The 27559-nt window shown below is 38.0% G+C and overlaps 1 protein-coding gene across 1 annotated transcript; it reads right to left on the reverse strand.

Moving 5' to 3' along the window:
* Positions 1–278: 278 nt before the first annotated feature.
* On the reverse strand, positions 279–27559 carry TEKT5 (tektin 5). The gene is made up of 7 exons (XM_010578446.1): positions 26999–27559; positions 25650–25733; positions 23921–23991; positions 22098–22241; positions 18663–18885; positions 3847–4001; positions 279–492 (listed from the first exon to the last, which is right to left on the reverse strand). Exons 1-7 carry the CDS (start codon positions 27557–27559, stop codon positions 279–281), a joined length of 1452 nt encoding a protein of 483 aa, XP_010576748.1.

Genomic DNA, 27559 nt, shown 5'->3' on the forward strand with positions numbered 1-27559 from the left:
CTAGCTAGTAACTCACATATGTCTTGCAATATTTGTCTGGTTATTTTAGTGTGGTCTGATTCTGTTAGAGTAAGTCTACTAATTCTATTTGATTTACTAGCAGCTACAGCTGAGAATATGAGGTTGCTCAAAGGAGAGAGGCATGATATTAATTTTCACTAGTTTATTTCTATAGGATTTCATTATTTGAGAAAACAGAATAATAATTATTTCCTTCAGGAGATATTTGTAACCTTTGCAACTTTTATATCATGCGCTAAGATACCAAAGGTTACTATTCAAGTGTAACCAATGAGCCGTGGGGTGCTGGGGAAGACTTTGCGCATGTCCATACACTTCTTGTCAATGAAGAAAGAGTTTGCCTTCACAGAAATTTCATATTCCAGCTTTGATTTGTTGAGGATCAGCATTTGCAGAGTATCATGGGCTTCTTTCAGACGTTGCTTTAAGGTCTGTAAGGTGTTATCTATAGTGTAAACTTCAGTGACAAGCCTGAAAAAAGAGAAGGGGACAGGTTGCTCACATAACTTTAGCAGTCCCTCACCACATTCCTTTTTTGACAGTGGACAGGTCACGCTTTCAGACAGGATTTGAACAGCTGTGTTGGACTGAATAAATATGAAACATATTTGCCAAAATAGCTTGCATAGCACCTGTAAGAAGTGATGATTTCTTGCTTGTGTTGACCTTCAACAGCAGATTAAGCCACTCTGCTTTGATATATCTTTCTAATTGCTCTCCTGTCACTTGCAGCCTCTCCTTTGTGTAGCCTCTCTAGGGCTAGCATGGCTGTGTTGAGCACTTGCATATGGTCCTGTAGAATACATTTGGGATGGATGTTACTAGAAAGTGTTGGTGTAGTTCATGATAGCTTAAACTTGTGCAGCAGGATGTGCTAAATGGTCTAGATCTGGCACAGAAGCATGTTAATTGGAACAAGAATCACTTGCCAGAATAACCATTGAATGTGGAGCTCTGAAATCAAGATTTTCTGTGAGCTGATATTAGCCACGTTTCTGCCAGTGGCTTATCAATGGAGACGTGGCAAACTTTCTTGTATAGTCACTGAGCTGGTAAACTCTCTTTAACACTGTCAATTTTGTATTTTGTCTAATGTTCTATTAATTGTTCAGTGCACTATGGACTATAAGAAAGATTGATTTTTCCAGAATCCACTTTAACTTGTTTTGGGATAGTCCCAGTTGTTTCAGCACAGAAAACCCAGATTTTATTAATTTGTTTTCTGTCTAATCCCTTCAACTACAAAGTTGGCAGCACACACAGAGAACAAGTGCCAACATCAGCACTTCCTTTTAAATAAACAGAAAACTCAGATAACATTTACATGTTACAAAGAAGTCATTCATTTGATACTTTCTTTCCCTATTACAGTTGAGCTATTGGGCTGAATTCCTTCTTGCTTTAAACCATATGAGAGAAATACACTTAAATTATTTAAAAGCAAAAAATCCTTAAAAAGTGAATTAGCAAATGGTTTTACTTTCTTGGATAGGATTTTGTCTCTAACAAAATACATTTTGAGATGTGAGCTCAACCAAAAACCGTTATAGAAAAAAGTCTCCAAATTTCAAATACCATGTCAGAATTTCTATTTCTAATTGCAGTTATGATGAACATAACATTCAATGATTTGGGTCAGCTAAAGCATCCAACGTATCCTGGTCTGGATTAGGGACCTGTGGTAGAGCAAAATTCATATGCATTGGAGGAAGGAGAACAGGATATGCTAATTATCTGTCACTATAACTACATCTAGTAAACAGTGTACTTCTATAAATGTTTTGGTTAAAATATTAGGAAACATATTAGACTTGGATGTATGTTAAGCCTAAAATACTTCCAAATAGCTGTGCAACACTGTGAAGCTCTCATATAACCTAGAAACTAGTAGGAGTTAGATTGGTTCAGAACCCCTGTGTACTACTTGTATTTTAGGTATGTCATGTTAATGTCCTTTCAGTATAATTGAAGAAAATATTCAAAGACATTCTGACATTCCAGTGACTTCAAATGAAGCTTCCAAACTTTTTTAGACAGGACCCTTTGGAACGTCAACAGCATCACTGGCAATTGTGGGAAGAAGGGATAATGTGACACTCTGCATTTTTCATCCTAAATTAGACAAGTTTATATCTCTGATACACGCAAGCCTGCTGACTGGACTGATATCAATCATAATGCTGCAGACACTTTTGTGGAAGAGATCTTCAGGGAGGAGATAGAGAGAGAACAAGACTCAGAATGAGTATAAAACTGGAGTTGTGTATTAACATTCAAGGCCACCTTGTTTTGTTTTGGTTTTTTTTTAATAAAATGCTGATACTAGCTTATTAGCATACCTAACTGATGGTAGGGTGGTAACTGAAGTGGCAAATGATCTGCTCCTATAGTAAATGTAACTAAGTGAATGCTACAGTGTAATCAGGAGTTTTTCTGGTTTCTCACAGCTGAACTTCTGCATCTAGAACAGGCATGATTTATGTGACACGAAAAGCCATGTGAATAAAACTATCCAAATGGATATAAAAGAATTCAGATCCAAAACAATATTTTGTGACAGAATGGATGTGGAGAGCAGAGCATGCAGCTGAAGAAATCTAATATATGGATACGCCAAAGGAAATGTCAAGATCCAATTAAGGAGGTATGAGGCTGAAAAAAAGATATATTGCATTGTACAATTTATGGTTTAAGGAGTTAGAAAAAGTGAAAAGATGCCAGTACAATAAACTATGATTTATTGCCACTTCCTTGTTTGAATAGAAGCTTTTTGAGCTGATGAAACGCTGTTTAGGAAAAATAACATAAATACTCAGTTTAGGTATTATGTACTTCATTAATCTCATTGTGTGTGAAGCTGTTGTATACAGTGCAATTTTGCTAGAGACAAAAATAAAAAGAGTAGTTTTCTACTTTTCATAAAAATATGGAAAATTCTCTTACACATTGAATTTCAAACCAGCTATGGGAAGTGAAATTCACTCCAGCTATGGGAGGAACCCTGGTGCAGTATTTCTTGAGAAAACCCCCACAAAGCATTTTGAAGACAGTATTTTAAATAAGATACACTCAATAGGATTCTTCTGGAACAGTGATGTGTTCCAGCTGGATTAGAGGGAGATAAATGGGATTAAAATTCAGAAGACCCTTCTTCAGTCATTAGGGCAGGGAGGCTAGTATATCGGACATCATCATGTATATCCAGAAAGACACAATACACACTATATACAATGGACCATAGCACAGGGATCACCAAGCTGATGCCAACATGCACTGGGAAGCCCCCACAGCTATATAACCAAAATGTATGCCAAATGAGCTAACCTGTACCAAGATGACACCGGAGTCACTATATAGTTGGAAAGTAGTTGAGGCAGTGAGATATGCTGCCTCATTGTTATTTGCAATTAACTTTTTAAGGAGCCTTACTATTAGATGGCTTTTTGCATCAAAAGACAGAATTTTGTCTGGGATAACATGTTTCTAAAATTAGGTATTTCCTAAAGTGAAATCTTGTGTTTCATACAGAATGGAATTAAAATCAATTCCCAAGTCCCAACTCAGACATGAGAATGAATCGCAAAAGGTATCAGCCACCAACAAGCAATTGAGCTCTTAACTGTCCTGGGAGAGGGACTCTAAAGGCAGCTACACACATTGAACATTAGATGTTTTGGCCCATTATTTCAATGTAGCTACTTGGATTTCACTTCCTTCTCCCAGAACTTGTTTTGCAATATATTGAATACAATTCTAATCTCATCAAACTGATTCACACAGAGTGGCTGATGGAGGAAGGGACAGAGTAATCTGGCCTTTACTTACTGAAACTGAGGTGCATCACAGCACAGTTCTATATTGGGTCGTCTAGTTCTTCCCTCCAGGCGGGTCTGAGCCACTTTCAGTGGGTACTCCTTTGCCTTTATGGATCTCTCCAGTAACAGGATTGTATCTTCTGTCTGGAAGATTTCCTGAAGTATCTGAACAAAGCAGAACGTTTTTGTAAGCCTCATGTGCATACAAAATCAGAACTCCCCTCTGCTTTTAAACACTCCTATTAGAACTGCTTCCATTCTGGCATGTCATTTTGCTTGATTTAGGGGAGGAGAGTACTATAAACTCACATCAGTCAGATGGATTTCTATAATGTTGGCTTGATCTTGCCATTTCTTTAAAAGGACATATGGTAATTAAATCTCATAGGAGAGCCAGAAGGAGGGCGCTGTACAGTCATACATCATGTGAAAGCATTTAGTGAAGTTGTTCCTGGAAAACAGGTGAACAATTTCCACTAAGAAATGCACCATCTCTTTTCTATTATAAAATTAAGAAATTTGTAGGCAAATTGGAATCTAAATTTATTACAAGCAGAAGAGAAGCACTGAATTATTTTGATGGGGGAAATTCCAACTGTGTTTTTGTGACAAAGCCATTTTCATAGAGACAGTGTTTATAGCTCTACAGGGACTTATTTACATTTTGCTTCATTATCTAATTTTTCTCCTAAGTAAAAAAATCTGCTGCTTGATCTATGAACGTTTTGCAAAACTGTCATTTTCGTTTAAACCTTCATTCAATTCTTATTTCCTCTTGCCTCATAAAAATTCAAAAGCAATCAAATATGTCCCCTCTGAAATTATTTCATACTCCAAGTATTTTGGGGGCATTTGGTGCAAGAACACATGAACATAAGTCATATTTTCATACTGAAACTAAATTCACAGTTTTGAAAACTACTGGGAGCTGTAGAGGGAAGACCAACTTCCTTTTAAAGGCTTATTTTCAGTAAATGAGGAAGATACAAAGTGAAACATCACCAAAAAAGAGAGACCCATGGAATTAGTATAGAATGGTTTTTAGGTGCAGTGCATGTTATCAAATTATCCATGAGAATCCTGTAAGTGCTTCTTAGGTGTTTTAATCTGTATGAAAATATGAGAGAAATTGCAAGTGAAAAGTTTTGCTTAGTCTTAAAAAAGAAAGAAAAAAAAATAAAGGAGAAAATGTTTATATACAGGTAACATTTCCCAGCCCATTGATTATTATGTTACTTTCATTTATCAGGATTCATTACAGCCAATGTGGTGAGCCTGTTCAAGATTTTCCTGTAGACAGCTTTAAAATGGAAGAGAACAAACTGAACTAATGTAGTTTCTTAGTCAGTCTACTAAAATCAATGCAACTTGAATTTCAACAATCACTAAAATGGCATAATGTGATTTAAATTATGCTGCTATTTAGATCTTGCCTACACCCTAAGTTGTACCAGGTTTGCTAATGATGTGTGTGGTTTGAAAATTGAATTAGTTCCTGCTGCTGACAGGTTATTTATAGACAAAACCCAAAGCATTAAGGATGCCAGGAACCTGCACCCCAGTCCAAATCCTTAAGGGCTTGTTGACACTGTATAGAAGAGCAATGTGAGAGATCTCCTGGCTAGCAGTGTCCAAACCAGTTCAACCTTACAGCAATGCAATTTTCCAATAGATGAATCATCTTGGACCCTTAAGCAGCAGCATATGAATATGACTGTACTGATCTGAAGCCAGGTCTCCACGCTGTACTGAGCCCTTTGGGTCCAAGGTTGGTTCTCACAGAGCTAGCCTGAGAGCATCTTCACCCAAAAAAGAAGCCTTTATTGCTTGTAGACTGCAGGGAAAAAAATCTGGTTATGAAGGGAACACAGTACTGAAAAAAAGTGAAGCTAATGGTAATAAATTTCTCCCTATAATTTTATTCTGCAGTGGTTCCTTCTTAATTAGATAATTATCAGATTAGATAAGCTAGCTGTGTTTCAGAGGAAATATTTATGCAGGTAATCCAGTGAACTTTGGTAGCTCTTTGTTTCACAGAGGAACTACTTGTCATAGAGTGTGTTGTTAGATACATCGTTTTACATCTTGTCTACAATTTTACCAGTTAAACATACTTATTTCTATAGATAAAAACCAAGGGGAAGAGACTTAATGAATTTAAATGTCTTCATTATGCAATGCATCAAGCCCACATCCTTCCTTTTCCCTGAAAACACTAATGATTTGGGTCTTCTGCTGCTCAGAAGCAGAATTTTAGTAGTTTGTGCTGCTGATCAGAACTTTGCTATTTATAACCTCCCTATGAGAATCTGGTGTGTGTTCATCTGTAGATGACAAAGGTGAGGTCCAGCTCCGAGGTAGGCTGCTGGTGATTAAGTGGGTGTATGTCAGGGAGAGTTTTACAAGCCTGTCAGTCTGATCCTTTGCTCCCACTGTTCACCTTCATTGCTCACCAAAACCATCAACCTGTGGGGATGTACCGAGGCTGTGAGGCAAAGAATACGCAGTGCTTTGAGGTCACTTGCTGCTTAGCAGGGTCCTCCTTTCCTGTGTTTATGTTACAGCTTCTGTCAGTACAGCAGTGTTTCCCATGCTACGCCTTACTGCGTGCAGGCGAGCCAAATTCACTGTGGCATAGTTCTGTTACCTGCAGTGAGGTATTGTGAGGGTGTTGGCCTCTTAGGTTAATTCTACTTACAATTTGGAGCAAGTTGTAAGCAGATTTATTGCTTTTTAATGAAAAGTGTAATTCAAAGTAAAACGAACGAAACAAAGCAGCACATGTTTCAGCCCAGTAAGAATTGGACAAAGTTATGTCTCAATTTCAGAAAGGATTGAGTGGGATATTTGTTTTCTACTTATGGTGGAACAGAAGACTTCCACTCTCAGTTCAGACTCTGGGTAGGACCTTTGCGGTTCAGACTTCGAGCTTTACTGGTAGTAACGCTTTCTCTCTTTGGCAGGAGTTGGAAATGGTGATTCACCTTTGTGGAGCAAATCTGTCAATAAAACAGCACAATTAAAGCAGCCCAGAGCACTTCACTAGAAATGAACCATGACTGAAACCAGCTCCCCAGAGTGATGCTGCAGTTCACAGATGTGTTCGTGTTATGGTAAGCATGTAATGTGCTGGTACTTTCTGTCCTGTGATAATATGAATCAAAACAATTTAATTTATTCAGTGAGTGGAGTTAGGTTACAAGCTCTCTTACACTTAATTAGTGCTAATTGTTCTAATCAGGTTAGAGAAGAGGATACAATTAATATTTTCTGCAAGAAATTTTTTTTTCCTGCCCTCGTTTTCTTTGAAAACAGTATGGGTATCTCATGTTTATGCCACACATAGAAGGAAAGCAGGAAGCTACCAAAGGGGATGCAGCACATGCACAGAAACATACCGAGCAGGCTATGGAAGCGTTATACAAATTTATAAGAGGACCAGGGATGAAATTTAGTAGTCTTCAGTATTTCAGATAGCAGTGCCACTATGCCACAAATCCTTATTATATAAGGATTGCTTATAGCAAACCATGGCTATTCCAGTCCTATGTGACAATGCTTCTGTAATGGTTGGGCACCCTTTACTCTCTTATTCTGCTTGCATGAAAAAATAAATTACCTATCAATCAGGTGCTTTTTAAGATGCAGAAGGAAAAAGCTGATTCTAGTACAGACAACATTGACCAGGTTGCCCATGTATAAACTGTCCTCAGTCTCTTGGAAAGGCCATTTTCATTAAGCTCAGCTAGCAGAGAGAACTGTAGAAGAGTGGTTTTCTGAACCCACACTTTTCTCAGATATTCTTCTGATGCATTCATATGTGGCCACAGTGCAAGTACAACCACCAGACCACACACCCATGTATTTCAAATTCAGTAGCAACATTTCAAGCGCATGAATGTTCGTAATCATCAAACCTGAGGTTTGTTTCTGTTCCTTTACAGCACCTGGCTGGGCCTCATTGCCCACTATACATATAACAAACACATAGGTGTTCCCTTAGTGACACAGAAGCAGGAGACTGTATTGTCCTCTTTTTAGAATACTAAGTCATGTATGCACTTCCCCCATAAATAATGCCACATAACTGACATAGGACAATGGTAGTCTTGTATCTAGAAGTGATTCAAAGTATTTAGAACTTGCACAGCCTGCAAATTCACACAATGTTAATGTTCAAAAAGGGCAAGCTCTGAAGTCTACATAGAAAATGTTTCTCTTTATTGAGAATCCAGTAGTTCATTAGTCATGAAAAGAGAGCTTTCATCTAAAAATCACTGAAAACACAGTTTTATGTCCAACCGTTACAACACTTTGTGTTGGTACAATGTGCAGTAACTAAACTCTCGTGCCACAAAACTTCACTAGGTGCTCTGGTCTCCTGCTCATAAAGGTAGGAGTAGCCTGCAAGCACATTATGCACAACCAACGCAATTGATTAGTGCTCCTGAGCAAAACCCTCATTCATTCACTAAAGAAAAATATTGTTTAAACCTGCCTGTGAACTCAAAATTCAAACATGAAACTATGCATCCTTCTTTAAGCCATGCTTGGCTGCATGTAAGTGGATGTGGTTTAGGTTCATTGTGCATTCTCAAATTTTTTTTTTTTGAAGTGCTGTCATTTAAGACATACAAAGAAAAATGGCCTTGGGGGAACCACCTCCAACGCATCACAGAAGCTTTGTACAAACAGTTTTCGATTATTCATTCTGGCCACACATTGGATAAAGTGATTTAGATAATCTGCTATACATAAACGGATTGGTGGGGAGGATCACCAGATAGTGTAGCACCAGTCTACATCATCTCTGGATAACCTCCAAAGGCAGGAAGTAAAAACAACAAATGCTGAGCAGCGTGTTCCTAAGAGAGCGTGGTGAGGCATTGGCTCAGGCAGCTGCCCATCCGGAAACTTTCCCTTCCAGGACATGAGTAAAGGTTTGTGCTGCAGCATTCTTGAGAGCTTGTAGAAAACTGTGCTCCCGCTGTTCTTTCACTTTACCAAGGCCATGATTTTTATAGGCTGGATACACTCAGACTGAGAGAAAGAGCTGCTGAAGTCACACATGTTTCATCATGTAATCAGGGTCGTCTTATGTGCAACATAAGCATTTTTAAAATACTACAGTCTGACAGCTATCCTTGTTTCTTTGTTGTTTCCGAGGTTTTCTCGGTGTTTAGTATCCAAATGCAAAAAGCAGCAGCCAGGTCATATGGTGGGAGGAACTTTCTTGTGCCTCCTCATTTTGTAAATTTCTTTATATTTAATATTTTGCGTCTCAGTTTTTTTAAATTTTTTTCATTCATGTTTTCATATTTCATCCAAATTATTTTGTAAAAGTTACATTTGTTGAGGTTATCATACTTAATTGAATAAACAGTGTAATTGTGACTGATTTCACAATGAATTTTAGGGTATATGACCACATTATTTCAAAGTAAAACTATGATATCTTGCAATCTTTGGATTACAAGTATAACCCTGTTCTCAAATCTGAAATTAATTTGGACCTGACAGTTTTTATTGTCATGTCGTAGACAAATTCTTGATAGAGATTGTCATGCCCCTTGCTCTTGTTGTTTTTAGGGCTTGTTTGTTTATTTTGAAGTTTCATTGCAGGTCACTGTTTTATGACTTATCAAGTTTTGTTTTGCTTTTAATCAGATGGTTGTGGGGAATAGTCCAGGAATCTCTTAAGAAAAGAAGAAAAGCACGTTTACAAGACCAAAAAACACATTCCTCATCAGAATGTGACATCAGCAGGTAATGCATTCAGATAATTTAACTGCACTGAAGCAGAGTTAGAATCATTCTGAACAGTAACTTTTGTGCATTTGTTGTGTGTGCTCATACAGGATGACTGAGTTTCATAGTGAAGAGAAGTAACAGTTTAGTCTGTGCCGAGAGAAAAGATCTTCAAACCAATGCATTGCACAATTCATCAAGCATAGCAGGAGTGGGGAGATTGGTCTGGATTTGGGAATATTGCAAGCTTTTATTTATAAAGCTTCATAACAACGTGAATAGGGCTGGCATAAATACAGATCTGAAAGCTAAAGTATATTATAAGTTCTATGTGTGCTAAAGGCTACATATGAAATCCCCAACATTTTCTTTATAACTGTCTTAAACATGACGTTTTCACAGAAAAGAAGAAACTATCAGAATGTAAATACTATACTTTTAAAACAAAGAAGGCTTTAAATACACATCTGTACATTTAATCTGTGTCCTTACACAGATTGAAACAGAGGACCTAGGGACCCTGAGCCTTTAATTTGGTCAGTACAACAATTTACAGTCTTATAAAAATCCTCCTTCCACTGAATTCCAGTATCCTTTTTTTTACTTTAATCTCTGAAAATAGTCCAATCAATTTCACATTTATATGCAATCAGTTTCTTTTTAACTTTTCCACTGGTCCTAAAAATGTACAAGATGCTTATTTTAAAACAGCTTTATTAAAATTAAAGGGGGAGAAAAACATGGGATCATTTAACTTGGCCTGGATTTTCTAAAATATTTTCAAAATAACAGAGGAAGCCATAATTATACAGAAGAAAATGCTTAACTCTTTGCATACCTCCTTGCTACACTTTTAACTATTGAAGAATGAGCATAAGCCTCAGAGTTCTGCTGTACATCTTCTCCATTTTACACTGTGTCATGTTTTCAGATGCTGCAGGACCAGCAATTTTAGAGTGCATCATCATTTAGGAGAATAAATGTGTTTTTGCTAAATGTGGTCAAAATAACAATAAAACAGGCAGTTTGGGTCTTGTGCATGCTCTGTTTTGTCTCAAGTTACCGCATCTGAGAGAAGGGTATACATCCCTTTAACAAAGAGATGGTGCCAGAGAGAAACAGCTATGGCTCATGCAGCTGCTCTATAATACTGATTCTTGTCAGGAATGAGATTCTTTCCGGTCATTAATGAAGTCTCAACCAAGTCACAGTAAACTAAATTTGCCCTGACTTTGGAGTCAATGCAGTGTGTTTGTCTCATGACCCTTTGGAGCCTGAAAATGCTTCTTTTCTAGAAAAGCTACTACATATGCCCATCTCTGTTTCCTGCAAGACAGCCCTTTCTGAGAATAAGGAACAGTTTTATAAATATATATGAGCACTGCTGCCTTGAACTAAATCCTGTTTGCTCTGCCAAGCCTATATGAATTGCCTGAGTGTGGACAGGTTGCAGGGGAGGGAGCAGTAGTAGTAGCAACCACCTAGTTTCTCACACATAAATGTTGTGGCAGAAAGAAGTTACGCTGAGGAGCCAGGCTTTTCCTACATGGTCTTTCCACTTGCCCCTAGTTCGTACTCTGATGTAGTCTATGCAAGTCTTTATGATTTCATGAGATTAAGCAACAATTTTAGGAGAGAGAAACCTGGTTTTTTCTTCAAGTGAGTGCCTTAGCCTTCATCTGTAATTTCTCTTGGTTTGTAGGCAAAAGTCTATTCCTAGCTTAAATAACTATTTCCTCCTTCAAACAGGTTTTTCCAGGCAAGTTTGAGCTGTCTACACCAACCAGCACGCACCTTCCCAACCACTTCTGAGTCACTATTCATTAATCTTCTGAAAACTTTACTCTCAAACAGGTTCCAATATTAAATGATAAGACTAACTGTATACCCAGCCACCATGAATGGGCATGAAAAACTGTAAATAACTGAGATTTTAAGGCATAAAAAGAGGAAGGGGGAAAAAGCGATCAACAGAAACATATTTTTAAAGTTATGTGAGGATACATTGGGGTCTGAGATGAAAGCCTTTGTGGGGCAAGTGCCACAGGGAAAGTACTCCCTCTGCTATACGCATACTTCTTCCTGCAGCTCACAGCACTGCTGCACCTCTCTTACATGCTTCTTGCATGGGTACCTCCCATCATATTTTAGTATTTCTTTATGTTCCTGTTCAGAGGAATAGGCTGTGTCCTTTCCAACAGCCATAGGAGGGCTCCTTTCAGAACTTCTCAGGTAAGAAGTTTGAAAACTATTTCAGAGGCTGGTAGGCAGTTTCTGGTTTTATTGCCACTGAGGTTTTCCTGGCTTTCATTCTATATTTTATGCTAGTTGTAAAATTAAGTAGCTTCATCCCTTGAATTAGAAGAAAGTTGTGTAAATATAAAATGTATTCAATTCTTCTAGCCACCATATAAACATACTCAATAGTTGCTAAGATGGGAAAGTTTTTTTCTTAAATTTATAAATAAATTTAAATTTAATAAAAATAATGTGTGACAAATGGAGACTCTGAGGGGGTAACTTATTTAAGAGATGGGATAACTTACTAAAACAAAATACTGTAGACTCTTCAGGTATAGAGTAAAAATATACCAGACAAAAAGGAAAGTGGGAGTTAATTTCCATCACATATTTCTGGAATATACTGCCTTTTCATACCCCAGCAGTAAAAAAAAAAAATAAAATGGAGCTGTTTCTAAAAGCAGACATTCTCAGTGAACAGAGAGAGTGGAAATCCTCAGAATCATGGCTACTTGTTTATTGCAGTGGGTGGTTATTTTTTCGTGGTTTTACTAAACATGTACCTGTTTTTCTAGCATCTTTCTGATCCCTGTGCTCTTGGGTAGTGGAATAGCAAGGTTTGCCTGAAGGGTGGTGCTGGGCACTCTGCCTGTGGGCATAGAAACACTTCGAGCACAAGTACAGGTGTTGGAGCTGGCAGGGATAATCTGTTATTTAGGTATGGTATAAATACTGGACTACGTAAACATGTCACTTGCTGTCTGGTCTGACTGATTCCCAGAGCTAATGTACATAAACATCTTGCCCTGTTAGTTATTTCCAGGAGACTGAAGCCAAGGTAACTATTTATGTTAATATTAACTTTATGGAAAAGAGATGCAAACATATTAATGAGGGGCTGGCACCATGATTAAAGGTTTTCCTTCTTTTCCTAAAGATTTGTGTACTTTTACACCAGATGTAAAATATATTTACCATAATGTCTCTTGGCATAAACTGAGTGTTTCTAGAGGCATGCTGAAGACAATGTACCACCCTCTTCTACACTGAATTGTGTACGCTATATTTTCTGTTCACCAGCCTAAAAGTCCGGTCCTAGAGCAGCTCTGAGCCTGACCAGAGTCATATGTTGTGATTAGACTCTTGCAGAGTTTGCATCCCCAAACGACCACATGCTCTGTGAGCCCAGTGATGATGAAACACAGTGGAGCTGTAATACCTTCTTTGGTTTGTGATCTAACCCTTGCCAAATACCTAGCTAGGGCTTCTGAGCTTCTGCCTCCAGCACCTCATATCTCCAGGATTCTGCTATCCGCTATCCAAATTCTGGATGAACATTACATTATTATGACCAAGATTAATCCCAGAATCAAGTAAGAGAAATTAACTATAGACTTGTGCATTTGGGACAGAATGGAAATGGGACACTTTCAATCTTAGGGTCAGAAAGAAGTCTTAGTTATGCACTAAGTCTGCACTGCCTGCAGGTCACTAGTCTATCCTGTAGAAATTCCTCTTTGTAAGCTAGTGCCTGTAGAGAGATCAAAGCTTTCATGGAGAACAGTGATCTTGATTTTGAGTTCCTGGTGCTAATGAAGCCATCTATCTGTAGTAAGCTGTTGCAGTGATGAATTCCTTTGCTCTGAAAAATAAGCACTTATGTTTTCCATCTAGATTTGTCTGGCTTTTGTTTCACCACTGATTCTTCTTCTGGTTTTGTCTGCTCAAGCAAAAAGCCTTCTATTGTGATTCTTTCATCTTCTGTATAGATACTTGTGGATTTAGCAAGTTCTCTGCCCCTGCCTTACTGTTATTTGGATAAGCTAAATAAAGCAGTGTCATCTAGTGCTACTAATATCACCTTTTTCAGCCTGCTAAAGAGAAAGTCAAGGAACTTATTCTATCAATTGCTTGCTTTCCAGTCCTTTAGTCATTCTTGCAGCTGTGATAACCTCCAGGCTTTGGACTGGCAATAGGAAATGCTTGCTCCTACATACTCAGTTTGATTGCCACTGTAAAGATTGCAAAACGTCATAGTCCTCTAGAAGAAAATCAAGCAAAAGTGGGCAGGGAATAATTTTACATAGACGCTCTACAGTGAACTGGACAGGGATGCATATAAAACAGGTTTTTAAAGACAGCATTTCCCTTCTGCATTTGATAGTTTCCTGTTCAAAATTATACAAAAGCAATTTAATCCTTTTTTACTGTTCCCCTATGCAAATCACTTCCCAGAATTCTGATAGAGTTGGGGTTGTCAGCCTCACCAGTCAACTTCCCCAAAAGAAGTGGCAGGCAAGCCAAGCCAAATAGCAGACAATGAAAATCTGAAGTGAAGAGAACTTGGACAATTTCCTGAATACATCAATGAAGTGAGAGCAGACAGCAGCTGGACTGAGGATGCAAAAAAGCAAGTGAGAATCACTGACAACCAATGCTCTTTGGAGACTTCCTTTGTGCTGACTTGGTTACTTGATCTGAGTTTGGAGCCTGTTCAGTATTGGGATTCAGACCAAACTCCAAGTAGAATAAAGGGTAAAAATACATCTGATCTGCCCCAAGACAAGAAGTCTGTAAGTTGCTAAACCATCCCTCTAACTAAATGCAAATTGTTGCAGGTTTATAGTAAAAAATATGATGGGACAGGTGAGATATATTATAAAATGATAGTGTATGCATGTTTTCATCACATGTGTTGTCTGATGACTAGAAATTGAAGGCATTTGGTCTTGTTTGGACTGTTTTAGACATGAAAAAGAGGCAAAGGCTGTGTGCCAAGCAGCATGAATATTGGGGTTTGAGAAAGTTATTTAAGGAGCAAAAAATCTGTTTTTCAAATGCCTACCAGGAAAAGTTCTTAGGTGCATCTCTTGGCTTACCTGGATTGGAAAGTGTGTACAGTTAAGGCAAACTAGCTGAAGTCTTTTTCTGAAGACTGTATTTTGTTCATGGGCTTCTAAATATGATGTGTGAACACCCTATAGTGTGAATGTAGGTCAAATTCTATGACAGAACCTCAATCAGTTACAACAGAAAAATTCTCAGGTCTATTATTCAATTGTATTTAGGTAACTCAAGGTAAACGGTGCAGGAATGTGTTAGAAACTGAGGTGCAAGTCCACCAGCAGTACTAGAAGCAGTCAAAATGCTTATCAAAACAGATGGACTGCTGTGCAGTTATTACTCTGAGACTTGTACAGTTTGTAACCTGAAATGGAGACATCATGTCATTGATGGAGAAGGTCTTGGCAAAAGTCCTGGCATAATGCTTAATAGAAGTAAAAACAGGATACCTTCCTCATGTAAATATGTTCTGTGTACCTTTTGGTATATAGAACACACTTGTCTAGATATCAAGGAAGACAATACCCTAGAATAAAACTAAACTGAATAATAATGGATCGCTGTTTTTCTTTACGTTTTGTTTATATGAGAAATACAAATTTGGTGGTACTTAGGAGGAGAAGTAAGTGCTGGAAGGACTGCTGTGGATTGTTCATACAGAGCCTTTGATAACATAACTGTTATCAACTACTGTTGAACTAGAATATCAACCCAGCAACCTTCTCCTGAACAGCAGTCCTGTGAAGGGCTGCTGCAGACAACAGCACCCGGGAAAGGTAGTGTATGATGCAATATGTGCAAATGCCTGCTAAGAGGAAAATCCTAGCTCTTTAGAAGTAACTAGTATAGCAAACTGCACATGGAATTCCTTAGCTTGCCTGGGTAAATTCAGAACTAACTAAATCTTGTTCATTCCTGTATTTTTATTCCTGTTTATTGTTTTCCAAGCTATAAATGAATAGCACTCTGCTTACATATTCTCACATGTGATATAATACTGTCATCAAGCAAGGGAAAGAAAGGCAGGAAGAGAAAGGCCCTTTACCATTTGAGGAGAGCAATGCAAGAATGTTCCAGTAGATCATTACCAGAGCAATGCCCATGTTCCTTTTGGTAGTGGATGTCCCTAAACGAGTTTGAAGGAGTGACATTCTTGCACAGAAAGTCAGGACTGTAAACATGTGGCCATAAAGCCATTATACCTATAGGAAATATAAACTAAATATGAAAAAAATTCAGGCCAGGAGAAACATTTTGACTACATACATCACAAATGCTAACTATAGCACACAGCATAATCACCACCACAGTAGCAATGACAGACACTGGTACAACATACTGATCCCAGAGTTTAAGTCTCATTAGATGAGTTTTTACAAAAAGCTTTGTTCCAAAGGAAAACTAAATTTTTCCAGGGTGAATAGATGAAATCTACAATGTAAGACAAATTGTTCCACCTGGTGTTCTATGTTTCTAAAGAACATGCAGTGGACCACAAACTGAGGCAATAGGCATTTTGTTTGTAATTTTAACCAGCCAATCTTTGATGTGATATAAATAGTGATATAAGTGATTTAAATAGAAGAAAATGTGCCATTTCAACATAGGATCATTTTTAGATCATAACCATATTCACACTATTTACTCTTTTATGTATTTTTTTATTATCTCCTTTTTCAGGGTACTGATTTTAGAAATAAATGGTTTCAGGAGGTTCCCGTTAGGTTTTGGGGGTTTTCGTCTGGAAGATATTTTGCTGTTTCACAAATCAGGAAAGTGTTTTCCATTCCGAAATGGGTTCCAGACCTCATTAAATTAATAGCTTTTCCTGGTTCCAGGATAGCAAATCTTTTCTATGCTCATTTTCCTCTCATTTTATTGAGCTAGCCTGCTTAGCTAGGAAAATAATTTGGCAGAAGGAAGGATGTTTCCGAGAGTGGCATTCATTGCTTGAGAAGTCAGTGCAAAAACAGCCTTTGAAAGATTGACTGATTTTTTTTTTAAACACAAAACCCAAAATTGTGGCACCCATTGTCTAATTGCTATTAGATGTGAAGGGAACAGGAACTGTAGTAGCTGCATTTGACTATAATCACATCCCACTGGAATCCCACCAGAAGTGTGGTAGAATTTAAGAGACAGCCATTGGCTGTCTTATTAAAGCATATCCTAGCAATATTTTTTTTCCCCTCTGAGTATTACAGATTATAATGCAAGCCTGGAGAAAGAAGAAAGGGTACTCTGTTATGCTTACCTATAGATAACTGTTAAATGAGCACTCACTCCTTACTCACTTCTGCCCTCACTTGTGTTCTCCTTCCTCTTGTTCTTTTGATGTATGATCACGAGCAAGAGAATTAACAGGACTTCTACCATATCACTTCATCCACATCTTAACCAGCAATGTTTTTGCTCAGTAAACCTATTGTCTTTTCATTTCCTTGGACAACACTGAGCAGCCTGAATTACTCCTCACCAGTATATGCAGTTTTCTTCTCCTCTAGCATTTTGTTATTCTGATGTAACTACATTACTATGGAGTTCGTGATGAGTGAGGTATCTCTCCTCTGTATGTGCTAACTAGTAACTCAGCAGTAACAGCAGCATTAGTTCATAGAGTGCAATCTTATTTGATACTTTTATACATGTGTACCATACAAACTCATTATTCTTTATGCAAATATGATTACTCAAGTTTCTCCAGATAGCTTATTATTGCTATTTAATGATGTAACAGTATAGGGACATAAATACTGTTTTTTCCATTGTACACCAGTGGACACTATGACATACTGCTGACAACTGGACTCCATGACAAAATGCCTGCTCATGTGTTGATATCTCACAGTGCACTTTGTGATTCCATATGTGTACCCTGTGCTACCTTAACCCATAAGTTCTTTTATAAAAGAAGGGGCACTTAAAGCTTTAGAAAAGGTCAATGGAAAATGCGAAGCAACTGTTCATAGATTTAAATCCATGAGAAACTCAGATGGATGGCCAATTCAGCAATAAAACGCTGTAGTTGGCTAGATCATATACAATCTAAAACACACAAAAAACTACATTCAACATCTTTCACGCTTTATAAGCAGGGAAAAAAAGAAAACATTAATTTATGTGCTGTGACTTAACACACATTTAGCTGGTTAGTTTGCACTTTCCTAAGAGTCCCTAAAAATAAACTGAAAACGTCTTAAACTACTTATGGCAAATAGAATCACAGGAAAACTCTATTGTTTCCAAATGTGCATTGAAAAAAATGAGTGAACATGAGGTTCCTCTGTAAGAGAAAGAGTCTTAATGGAGGAACTTACTGAACTCTGAAGTCACATGAAGGTAACACAGTGAGTCTTGCTAGCTTAACAAGATTTTATCTGTCAGTACAAAGGCAGCACCTCTTGTTAACTTCAGAATATATGTTTCAAAATTCAACTAATACACTTCCAACATGTCACTTATTTCAGTGAAAACTTACTGAAAAGGCAATACAGATAGAGATTAATACAGATCTGTCTCCTGTGCCATTTCTGCTTTGTATAATATGAAGATAAAGGCAGAAAAAATGTTTGAAAAGTTCACTGTCTGACCCACTCCAAAACATCAGGCTTTCTGACCACAACCAGGCCAAAATTCACATTAAAGATGTGGAAATGTATTTATCAAACGGGAAGGAAAACTTGGGACTTAGGTATCTTAAGATATCTTTCACTGCTTTAAACATGTAAGTTGCAAATGAACATAATCAGTGTGTGATTACAGACAGATGTTGCATGGTTCCTTGTAAAACCTTGTCATCTTGTCAGTCTGCCTGTCTTTGAGTAAGCTCTTCTCAGGCCATGTGTGAATCAACTGCAGTTTGAGGAAAGGGACTACAGGTATATCTTTTGAGGAGGTGCTTATTCAGGAAGGATGTAAACTCTAGAGAAGATTTCTGTGCCTTTTGGGTATAACTAAGATAATATGCAGCTGCTAACTCTTAGTGAATCTTACCTTGGCCAGTTGTGCTTGGAGTTTGTTCTTCGCATCAGCCACTTCAGCAATACGATTATTAAAGGCCAAGTTTGTACTGATGAAATGATTCCACATCTCCTCAGATGTGCTCTCCAGTCCAACCTCTGCATCCTCTCGGAGCTTGACAGAGTTGGCCCTTGCATGTTGAGAGCACCTGATATTGTGTTCACTGAATTTAGCCCATGTTGCAGGAACTGAAACACTAGTAAGAAATTTAAAATAAGAGGAAAATAACAAAAAAATAAAAGCTTAAGTGAACTACTTTCTTTGAGTGATAATTATACTGAATTACACTAAGTATTCATCCATTGAACTGTGCAAACTGTGCAATCACGTACATCAGGTGATTCTATGGGTTTCATACCCACTTTTTTTTTTTCTTTTTTCCTCTATAAACCAAAGATTCAGCAACAACGAGTGAGGATTTTTGGAGAGCTGTTGCTTCGACAGTGTTTCTATGGCTTGCTTGAATATTGTAGCTGCTAACTAAAGGTCTTAGTGGCCCTGGCGTCAACTCCAAAGTAAGTAGGTTTATGTTTTGCTGTATAAAGAATGATCTTTTCTTGCACACTTGTTGTTTATCGATGCTTAAAAATAGTTTTTCAGGATCAGGTATGTATGTCCACAATGCAGCTTCTTCCTGTCTTTAACAGGCTAAGTGATGGTCTGAGTTCATACCTGCTGTATCTCAGCTGAAATTTGACTCATTTCTCTGTGTCAGGTTTCAGAGTGCTTATGGCTTCGATGGATTATTAGATTATTTAGCAAGATCTCCTGTACATTGCACACCATCAAATTAGATTCAAATACCACCTACTTTTGTGAACCCAAACATTTATCCTGGGGAGACCAAGTTTTGTGTCACTAGCCACCAGAGAACAGGAGATCCCAACCTAGTTTAGGGAAAATGAGCAAGAAACCAAAGGAGAAGGATTGTTACACAGCTCTTCAGACAGCTCTGGTCTGCTGTCAGAGCAGCTCTACCTCATGAGATACGTGTGACTTATATAATAAAGCATGCGGCTCTGACCTCCTAGTAGCCTTCATTATCAGAAGGAATGCTAGCAGGAAAATGGATAAGGCACTGACTTAGGAGTAAGGAGAACTGGAATTTTCTCCCAGCCCCAACACTGTCCTGCTGTGTCATTTGGATAAGTTTCTCCATCCTCTTACTTCTCCATATATTAAAATGAACACCTCTGCTTTAATTTACAGGGCTATTACAGTTAAATTTAGTAATATCTATGAGACAAGCAGAAATGGCTCTACTATGGCAAAGCCTATGAATATACAGAGAAAGACTGAATATAGGGCTCCTGTACTACAAAATGCCACCCACGAATGTTCCTGCTGCAATGTCCCATACATAAACAAACTTTGGGATGCTTGGTTTCATGTCCAAGCTTCAAAGATGTCCATCATTATCATAATTAGTTGAACATAAATCCCAGACTCAGATCTTTCCAAACCAGGAGATCTTTCCAAATTGCAGCCTGAGCCCCTGGCTTGAAAACTGCTGGTGCAGCATAAGCTTCTCTCTTTAAATTCACCACTTTCTTTAATTCATTGCTTAGCCTACTAGATCGCTTCTCTCTTCACCCAGAAATATTTAGCATATTTTATGAAAAGGTACAGATATTTTACTTGCCAAAGTGAAAGGCTGAGACAAACTTCTGTCTGTGTTTAGACTTCTTTCTCCACACAAAACTTTCTTCTAAGAATTATGCCTGTATGTTAAACTTTGTAGGGATAGGTCACTGTTTTTTGAGTTTCACATTTACTCTAGATTTTAATTGAACACTGAGAGTAAATATTAAGGGATGCAAAAAGAAAAAGTTAATTTTGTCAGTGCTTTGTTACTAAGTGGCCTTTTTTTCAGTTTTTCATAGGGTATTCCTCTCTCCAAACTGAAGTACTGATCTTCCTAAATGATTTGGAATTCCTTAGTACTACACATTTATTTAGGCAGTTGCCCTGAAAAGTTTCAGGTAACCAGCCTGATATCATAGTAAAGTGCATAAATCAGTGTACTAAACCTGACCTGACATTGATTACAACTGATCCAGACAATCTCAGTGGACTTTCTGCAGGGTATTTAGTTTGGGGGTTTTTTTCCCTCTATAGTCTGGTGAATTATATTAATTTTCTCATCAGAAAATTAAATTTCCAAGTAGGTTTCCATCTTGACTATCTGAAATACTTAGTACTTAATCTGTTCTTTAACATTGCTTTTTCAGACTGTGATTTATCTGGCTGGCTCTGCTGAGGCAGAAAACACCTGTTCTGCTCCTGAGTGCTGCAGGTATGTCTCAGTCTGCCAGATGGTTTCAGGAAAATGTGAATTAAAAATGGCATTTCTTTGGATAATGGTTGGTGAGAAAGGAAAAGGGCTGTAAAACTTATACACATGAATCTTCTTTTTACTAGAGCTGACAAGAATAATTTTATTCATAGCTAATCGTAAAAGTAGGTAGTGTTACTAGAGTCAGCAAAATGCCTGCCAAGTTTCCTTTGGATATACCCTCATTTCTGTAGTGAATGAAGTGATCTTTTAATGAAAAGCAAAACATAAGTAAACAAATAATACTGATTTTTTTTTCTCCTTCCAATGAGACAGAGTTGTTATCATTTGAGATTGTGAAGTACACTCACCATTCAAATACTGCTACCTTAAAGAGTGATAAGGGAACTAACAAGTCATTAGCACAAAAACACTGCCCTCTATTGCAAGTTGCTTTTCTCCTGCTATTGCTTTTTGGATTGGATGCAGGTCTTCATGAGGCCACTACTAATTAAAGTTTCAAAACTGTATAGAATTGTTAGTTCAGTAACTTTAGTTCAGTCTGTAATGCTAAAGCTGTGCCAAATATTTTTGATCATCCTGTTTAATACATACCTCTGTATAGCTCAATGGACTAATTTCCAAATAACCCAAGCTCTTTTTATAGAAAAAAAATACAGTCCTTTGTGTACATTGCATGCTGTTTACCACATTGCACTTAACTGTACATCTTAGCTGAATTTTGATTTGATTGGATGTGGTTTTGAAACCTGAAGGCCACAGAACAGTGCAAATCAAAACCAGAGGGAGACATCTGCGCAAGGAGTTGGAGCGCAAGGAGTTGTAAACGATCATCCTTGCTGAAGAACACAGCTTGCTGCACATCAGTGCTGTAGGTGCTGCAGACTGCCAGCTTCTGTCTGGCCTCCAACAATGGCAGCTGTTAGGAGGCAGGGAATAATTGAGGATGATGGAGGATTTCAGACCAAGGAAAACCAGTGCCATACAAAGAGAGAAACCACTTCTTTCTATATCACTTCTCAAAGATAAGGCTAGGGCTTGTGCTGTTACTAGCCTCCTACTTACAGCAGGGAGCACGGAAAGAGAAGACTACAATAGCCACTCATACTCACGATCCATCTGCTTTTTCCACTCCATGGTAAAAGCTGATGCTGTCCGATGTGTTCCTGAGGTTAAAGCACTTCTCATCAATAAAATGGGCTGAGTTTTTGTCAGAAAGATCCTGCTCCAGAGCATGCTGTGCATCTCTCATGATGCTGTGAAAGGGAAAGACTTACCTTAATCTGAACGACCTTTAATGCTGTTCTGCTAAATAGTTAATTGCTTTCATTACGTTCCTTCAATGCTTCATTTTATAGTTTGTTGGCATTTAGTGGCTTGAAAACGTTTGGTGGTGTAATTTGGCTAGAGGGAGCTGCTGTACCATTCATCTCTTCTAGCCTCTAGCGAGTATTCCCCAAAGAATTGTATTTAACTCACTGCATTTAATAATGTTTGTCATTTTGCTGACAGACAACCACAGGGATGGAAAACAACAGGTAGTTGTTGTGTGGCATGAAGAAAAGCCTCAGAGTAAAAGGGAGGAGGTTTTCAGTGATAGCCTTCATGCCAGCACAGCTGTGAGAAAGAAAAGGGCAGACCTGAGTTGTGGTTTCCCACCTCTCTGATTTGGGGGACAAATTCAGTTAGCATAATCCCAATTGTACATCACTAGAAAATCTGTTGAAATATTTTTGCTTATCTTGATCACAAGGAGGGAAATATGTTGCTCCATCTCTGCTTTCTTACCCACAAGGAATTTTTGGAGTAACTTAATCTCCTTTGGCTCTTCCAAAAGGGGGGAAGGCCTGGTAGAACTTGGGCTAGAATGAGTAATATGGATAAAGAAAGACTCAAAGTCTTGCTTTCCAGTGGATCAGGAAGACAGCAGACATACTGACATTTTTTGCTGTTTCTGTGTTGTACTTGTCAATTGGCATTACTATCGGTCTGCCTGATGTGGTGACAGAACTGAATCAAAGGTAACCAGAAATGCCAACCTATAGAGCTAGACAGGGTTCATGCCACCAAGTAGGAACTTAGATTTATCTGGTCATATACCCAATAGATTACAGTAGTGGGATGAATGGCAGAAATGCCTCTAACCTGACTTGTGCAAGTCCTGACTGCCATTAATAAAAGCAATTGTTTATAAAATCTACTTATGTTGTTTTCTCCTATAATGTAATAATCAAGAACTGTACAATTTTATCTTCCTTCTGTGCACTTGCACTGTTTCTTTTGAGAATCATGCCATGTCGTATAAACATGACTTTTAAAATTTGTCAGTTCTGTGTAGTTAACAGAACACTGTATTCAGAATAGTTTTACCTAATTAAATGATAAGACTTAAATGTAATTTGCATTTACTAGGATACTTGTGTACTCTCAAAGAAATCAAATGCATTCCGAAGCCTTGCATAACAAAAACATATAAATATACATAAAAATAATTTAAGACCATTCCATAACTCATCTCATACCTTATGATGTGCTTAGATTCCTGTTTCTTTTGTCAATAATAAATTTCTTTTGAATTTAGTTTTGTAATTAAAAAAAAAAAAAAATTCCCTTTGAACTTCACTCCAGTATGCCACACAGCAACATTGGTACAACTAAGCTATAATTTTGGTGTCCCTGATTTTAATGAAGGATTTCAGATTAAACTTGACTTTAAAAATTGAGTCACAGTCATCTTTAAATAGTAAGTATTGCCCTTCTGTAGTTTAACATACAAATTCTATCATTGGTGAGAATTAGCAGTGGAGGGTAATGAGCATCTAACAGGTTAAGTCTCTGCTTTTGCCTTTGCTATTTTCAATCTGTCGTTAGATACTAGCTAACACTGAATTCAACTTTCCTATCTTTAAAACAGCAATTAAATGTAAAGTCTTACCCCAGCTGTTGACTGATTTTCTGTGCAATTTTTGTCAATATTTCTTGACAGTCCTTGAATACATCAACTTCCTACAGTGGAAAATATACAGTGTCAGTGCTTTCATCAAACTTCATTTGTTTTAGTGAATTTTCACTTCTTATTTCGTATTCTAGATGTTGCAACCATCTCGCATATCTCAAAGGCAATGTAGATCAAGAAAGGATGTGTTTTGGTCCCTCTCTTCCTCAGTGCTACAAAGTTGTTGTTTTGACTTGGTTTTGTATGGCTTTTTATATTATATCAAACATGTTAGTCGATTTTATTGGATGGAGTCATTCTAATAAACATAAAGTCAAATTTTGCTTGGCTTGGAAGATACTTGAAACATGAACCTTAATCCATTAAGCTACCCTCTCTAACTAATTCTGCATTTTCCTAGAACAATACAAATATTTTGATAATAGTGGAGTAGGTTGAAAATTTATCTGATTTCAGAAACGGGCTCCCTAAGGAAGTATATTATAAGAGTCTTCAAAACTGCAAGTATTAGTCAAAGAAATTCAAAGCCAGGTTCCACTCAGCTTAAAATAAATAAAAAATACTCAAACCAACCACATTGAAAACTATGCAAACGTGGTAATTACGGTCCCTCAAACAATGTTATGATGTCCCAGCCTCTTTCCTTTTTAAAAACTCTGGTTTAGCCCAACATACCCTCTTACCTAAGTGTGTACAGTTTTGTGAGTTTTGGAATAGGGAATACTGTGTTTTAAATTATGTGGAAGTCATTAAGACACCCCAAATTTGAAAATGCAGGCTCTGTCTTTGTACTTGTACAGTATGTGTAGGAGTGACAGCAACTTTAGAACTGGCTTTCCTGTTACTACAAAATGAGCCTTTGTTGTCCTTTATTGTCACTATCTAGCTTGCTCCACATTCAGAGCAGTGCTTGGGGAGGTCAGGCAAATAGCCTTTATTTTTCATTTTGAAAAAATAGTGTTTTCATCTGCTCATGTGGAACATTTAGCAGTATTTCATCCTACCCTGAATTCTCATGCTAAATTAAGTGTTGAAATACTTAAGCTAATATATATTAGCTGCTTGATTCTTCATTAAAACTCTGAAACTCCAGGTTGCAGGCTGTAGGCTCTGAACAAGCATCTCAGTTATCCAAGTGGTCTGCACATTCTTCTGTATCCAGAAAAGTGCTTGAAGCAATGCCATTGCCCCAAAATGTTCTTTCCTAGTATTTTCATTCTCATACACATCCAATATAACATCTTTCAAATATGTTAGCAAAATGTTATTTAATTTTTTTATTTAAAAGATTTAGCAATCACTACTATCCATCTCATTTTCTTTGTTCAGTAACACTATCTATATAGCAAGGCAGTAAACCAGCATTTTATATTGTAAGCCCTAAGAACTTCTGAGATTTTATAGACCATGCCCAGAACACAATCTTGATAAATGTTTCTACCTTGTTTTATAGGATCATGGAAGATAGAGCTGGACAAGACCTCACAAGGATGCTAGGCTAGTCGTTTTGCTCCAGGAAGGATGAATAGAATGTTAACCATCCCCAATATATATAGTTTTACCAAATTTCTTCCTCTTTCCCCCCATCCTCAGTCTTCCAAACAAATGAAAGGAAGAAATTATTGCAGTGTTCTTACCCTGATAAATATTTAGTTGGATTTTAGTTATTTCCACCATTTGAAAAATAAACTAGTAAGTCTGATCTTACCTTCATGAGGTTCTTTTCCACATCGTCATGAACTAAGTCTATACCCTTCCGCTTCTCACGGTGGTACAAGCATTCTAGGGCTATCTGCAAGCAAACCAAGGAACATTTGCAATAGGCTCACTACTGCACTGTGGAGTGAAACCTTGAACCTTGCTGAAGGGGCCACTGAGCTAACGTGTCAGGTAATGACCATCTATTGAGGGTGGAACAGAACAGGAGGTGGTTTCATTGCGTCCAACTGATCCATCTTAGTGGCTTATTCCTACTTACTTGTTAATGCATACTTTTAAGGATTAGCTGCCACCATAACTGTCATATGATTAGCTGCTTATTGATGTGCAGCAAAGCCTACATCTCAACATGACCAAGCTTTGTTGTAACTTATGTGGATTAAAACACCTGTGTTGTTCTACACTCATCCGTAGCAAAATCCTTTAATCCTGTCTCCCCTCATCCTCCCTTACCCAATGCCAAAGTTTGGAAGTTTCGTTCCTATACAACAGAATGACTGCATAACTACAGTCATTGAATAGAGAATTCAGTTAATCTGCCCCAGCAGGTTAACTTTACTCTTAATGTCTCATCCACTTGTTTATTACCATACTAATAAATGAAACGGCATTAACTGGTACAAAGCCTTTCAGCAGAAAATGTTCCCTGAATAGAAAGCATCCTCAGCCTGCCACTCTGAATCAGGACAGATACAGACAACTAAAAAAGTCATTATTGAATACTGAATTTTGGTTTTCTATTTGTACTTACCTAGAAGCACGATAAAAGTAGCTTCTATCAGCAGTATTCCAGATGTTTATGACGGAACTTTGACTCTAGTCTTTGCATGTTTTGAGTTTTTGCTAGGATCATTCATTGAGTCTTATATTACTGTGGCTTTTTCTGTTGCAATTAATTTGCCTTTAAGATTCTGGAGAGCTTCCAAATGTAACGCAAATGATATGCTATCTAAGTCAAAATATTATTTTCACCAAGCAATAGCAGAAAATTCAGAGCTAGATAAGAATATTGGGATATTGCAGCTTACAGGGCCATCTACTGCTCTCCTGTAATGTACCTGAGTGGACCAGGCAGTGCCTGAGGGTGACTCAGCTTCCTGGAGCCTCAAGCAGAAAGGAAGGAAAAGAGGGCATAGAAATGTCTTGATAGGTTCCTTTGTTGACTTTTATATATAACGCCCATGGTGGCCAGGTTTCCTTCTTACTGAGGGTAATGTTTCACCAAGATCTGTCTTGATGATAATAGTAAAAGTCATACTAGTATTCAACAGAGATAAAGCCGTTTTCTTTACATGTTCTGCAGTGCAGTCATGAAATAACTAGCTATGTCAAGCCTACCTTCAGTGGTCCTTGCATTTCATCTACAGCACATTCGAGCCGGTTCTTTGCTGTTTCCAAAGCTTGAGTCTCTTTCAGCAGACACTCTAGCTCATAGGTGAGCTCAGATCTCCAGAAATCAATGCTGGAGATCCTCTCTCCCAGGTTTCTTCTACTGTCTTCTTGCATCTGATAAGTCAGTTGATCCTTATCTTGTATCAGTCTCATTGAATCAGCGTTCAGCCTACCAGCGCAGCACCTGGAGGCTTCAGAGCCTTTTAATTGAACCATGTTCTCCTGGTGCCAGTCACGAGTGCTGTAGCGGGCGTGCAGGGCAGAGCGTAATGCAGGCAGAACAGTGGGCGGCGGTCCAGTGGGATTAAATTGCTTGTTAGAGCCAGGAGGGACTGAAACCACTCTGTGAAGCAGGCTGGGCCTCCAGGAGCTGAGGTGGCAGTAGCCTGGTAGGTAGTAGGACTTATAGGTGTCCTTGGTGGTGCTCGTGGGAGCTAGATCCGGGAACAGGCAGCTGTTCTTTGTGCCACAGTAACTGGCTAGCTGCGTGGTCCCCAGAAACTCCAT

This window comes from Haliaeetus leucocephalus, unplaced genomic scaffold, assembly GCF_000737465.1.
Source record: "Haliaeetus leucocephalus isolate CR32 unplaced genomic scaffold, Haliaeetus_leucocephalus-4.0 Scaffold636, whole genome shotgun sequence".
Classification (NCBI taxonomy): Eukaryota; Metazoa; Chordata; class Aves; order Accipitriformes; family Accipitridae; genus Haliaeetus; species Haliaeetus leucocephalus.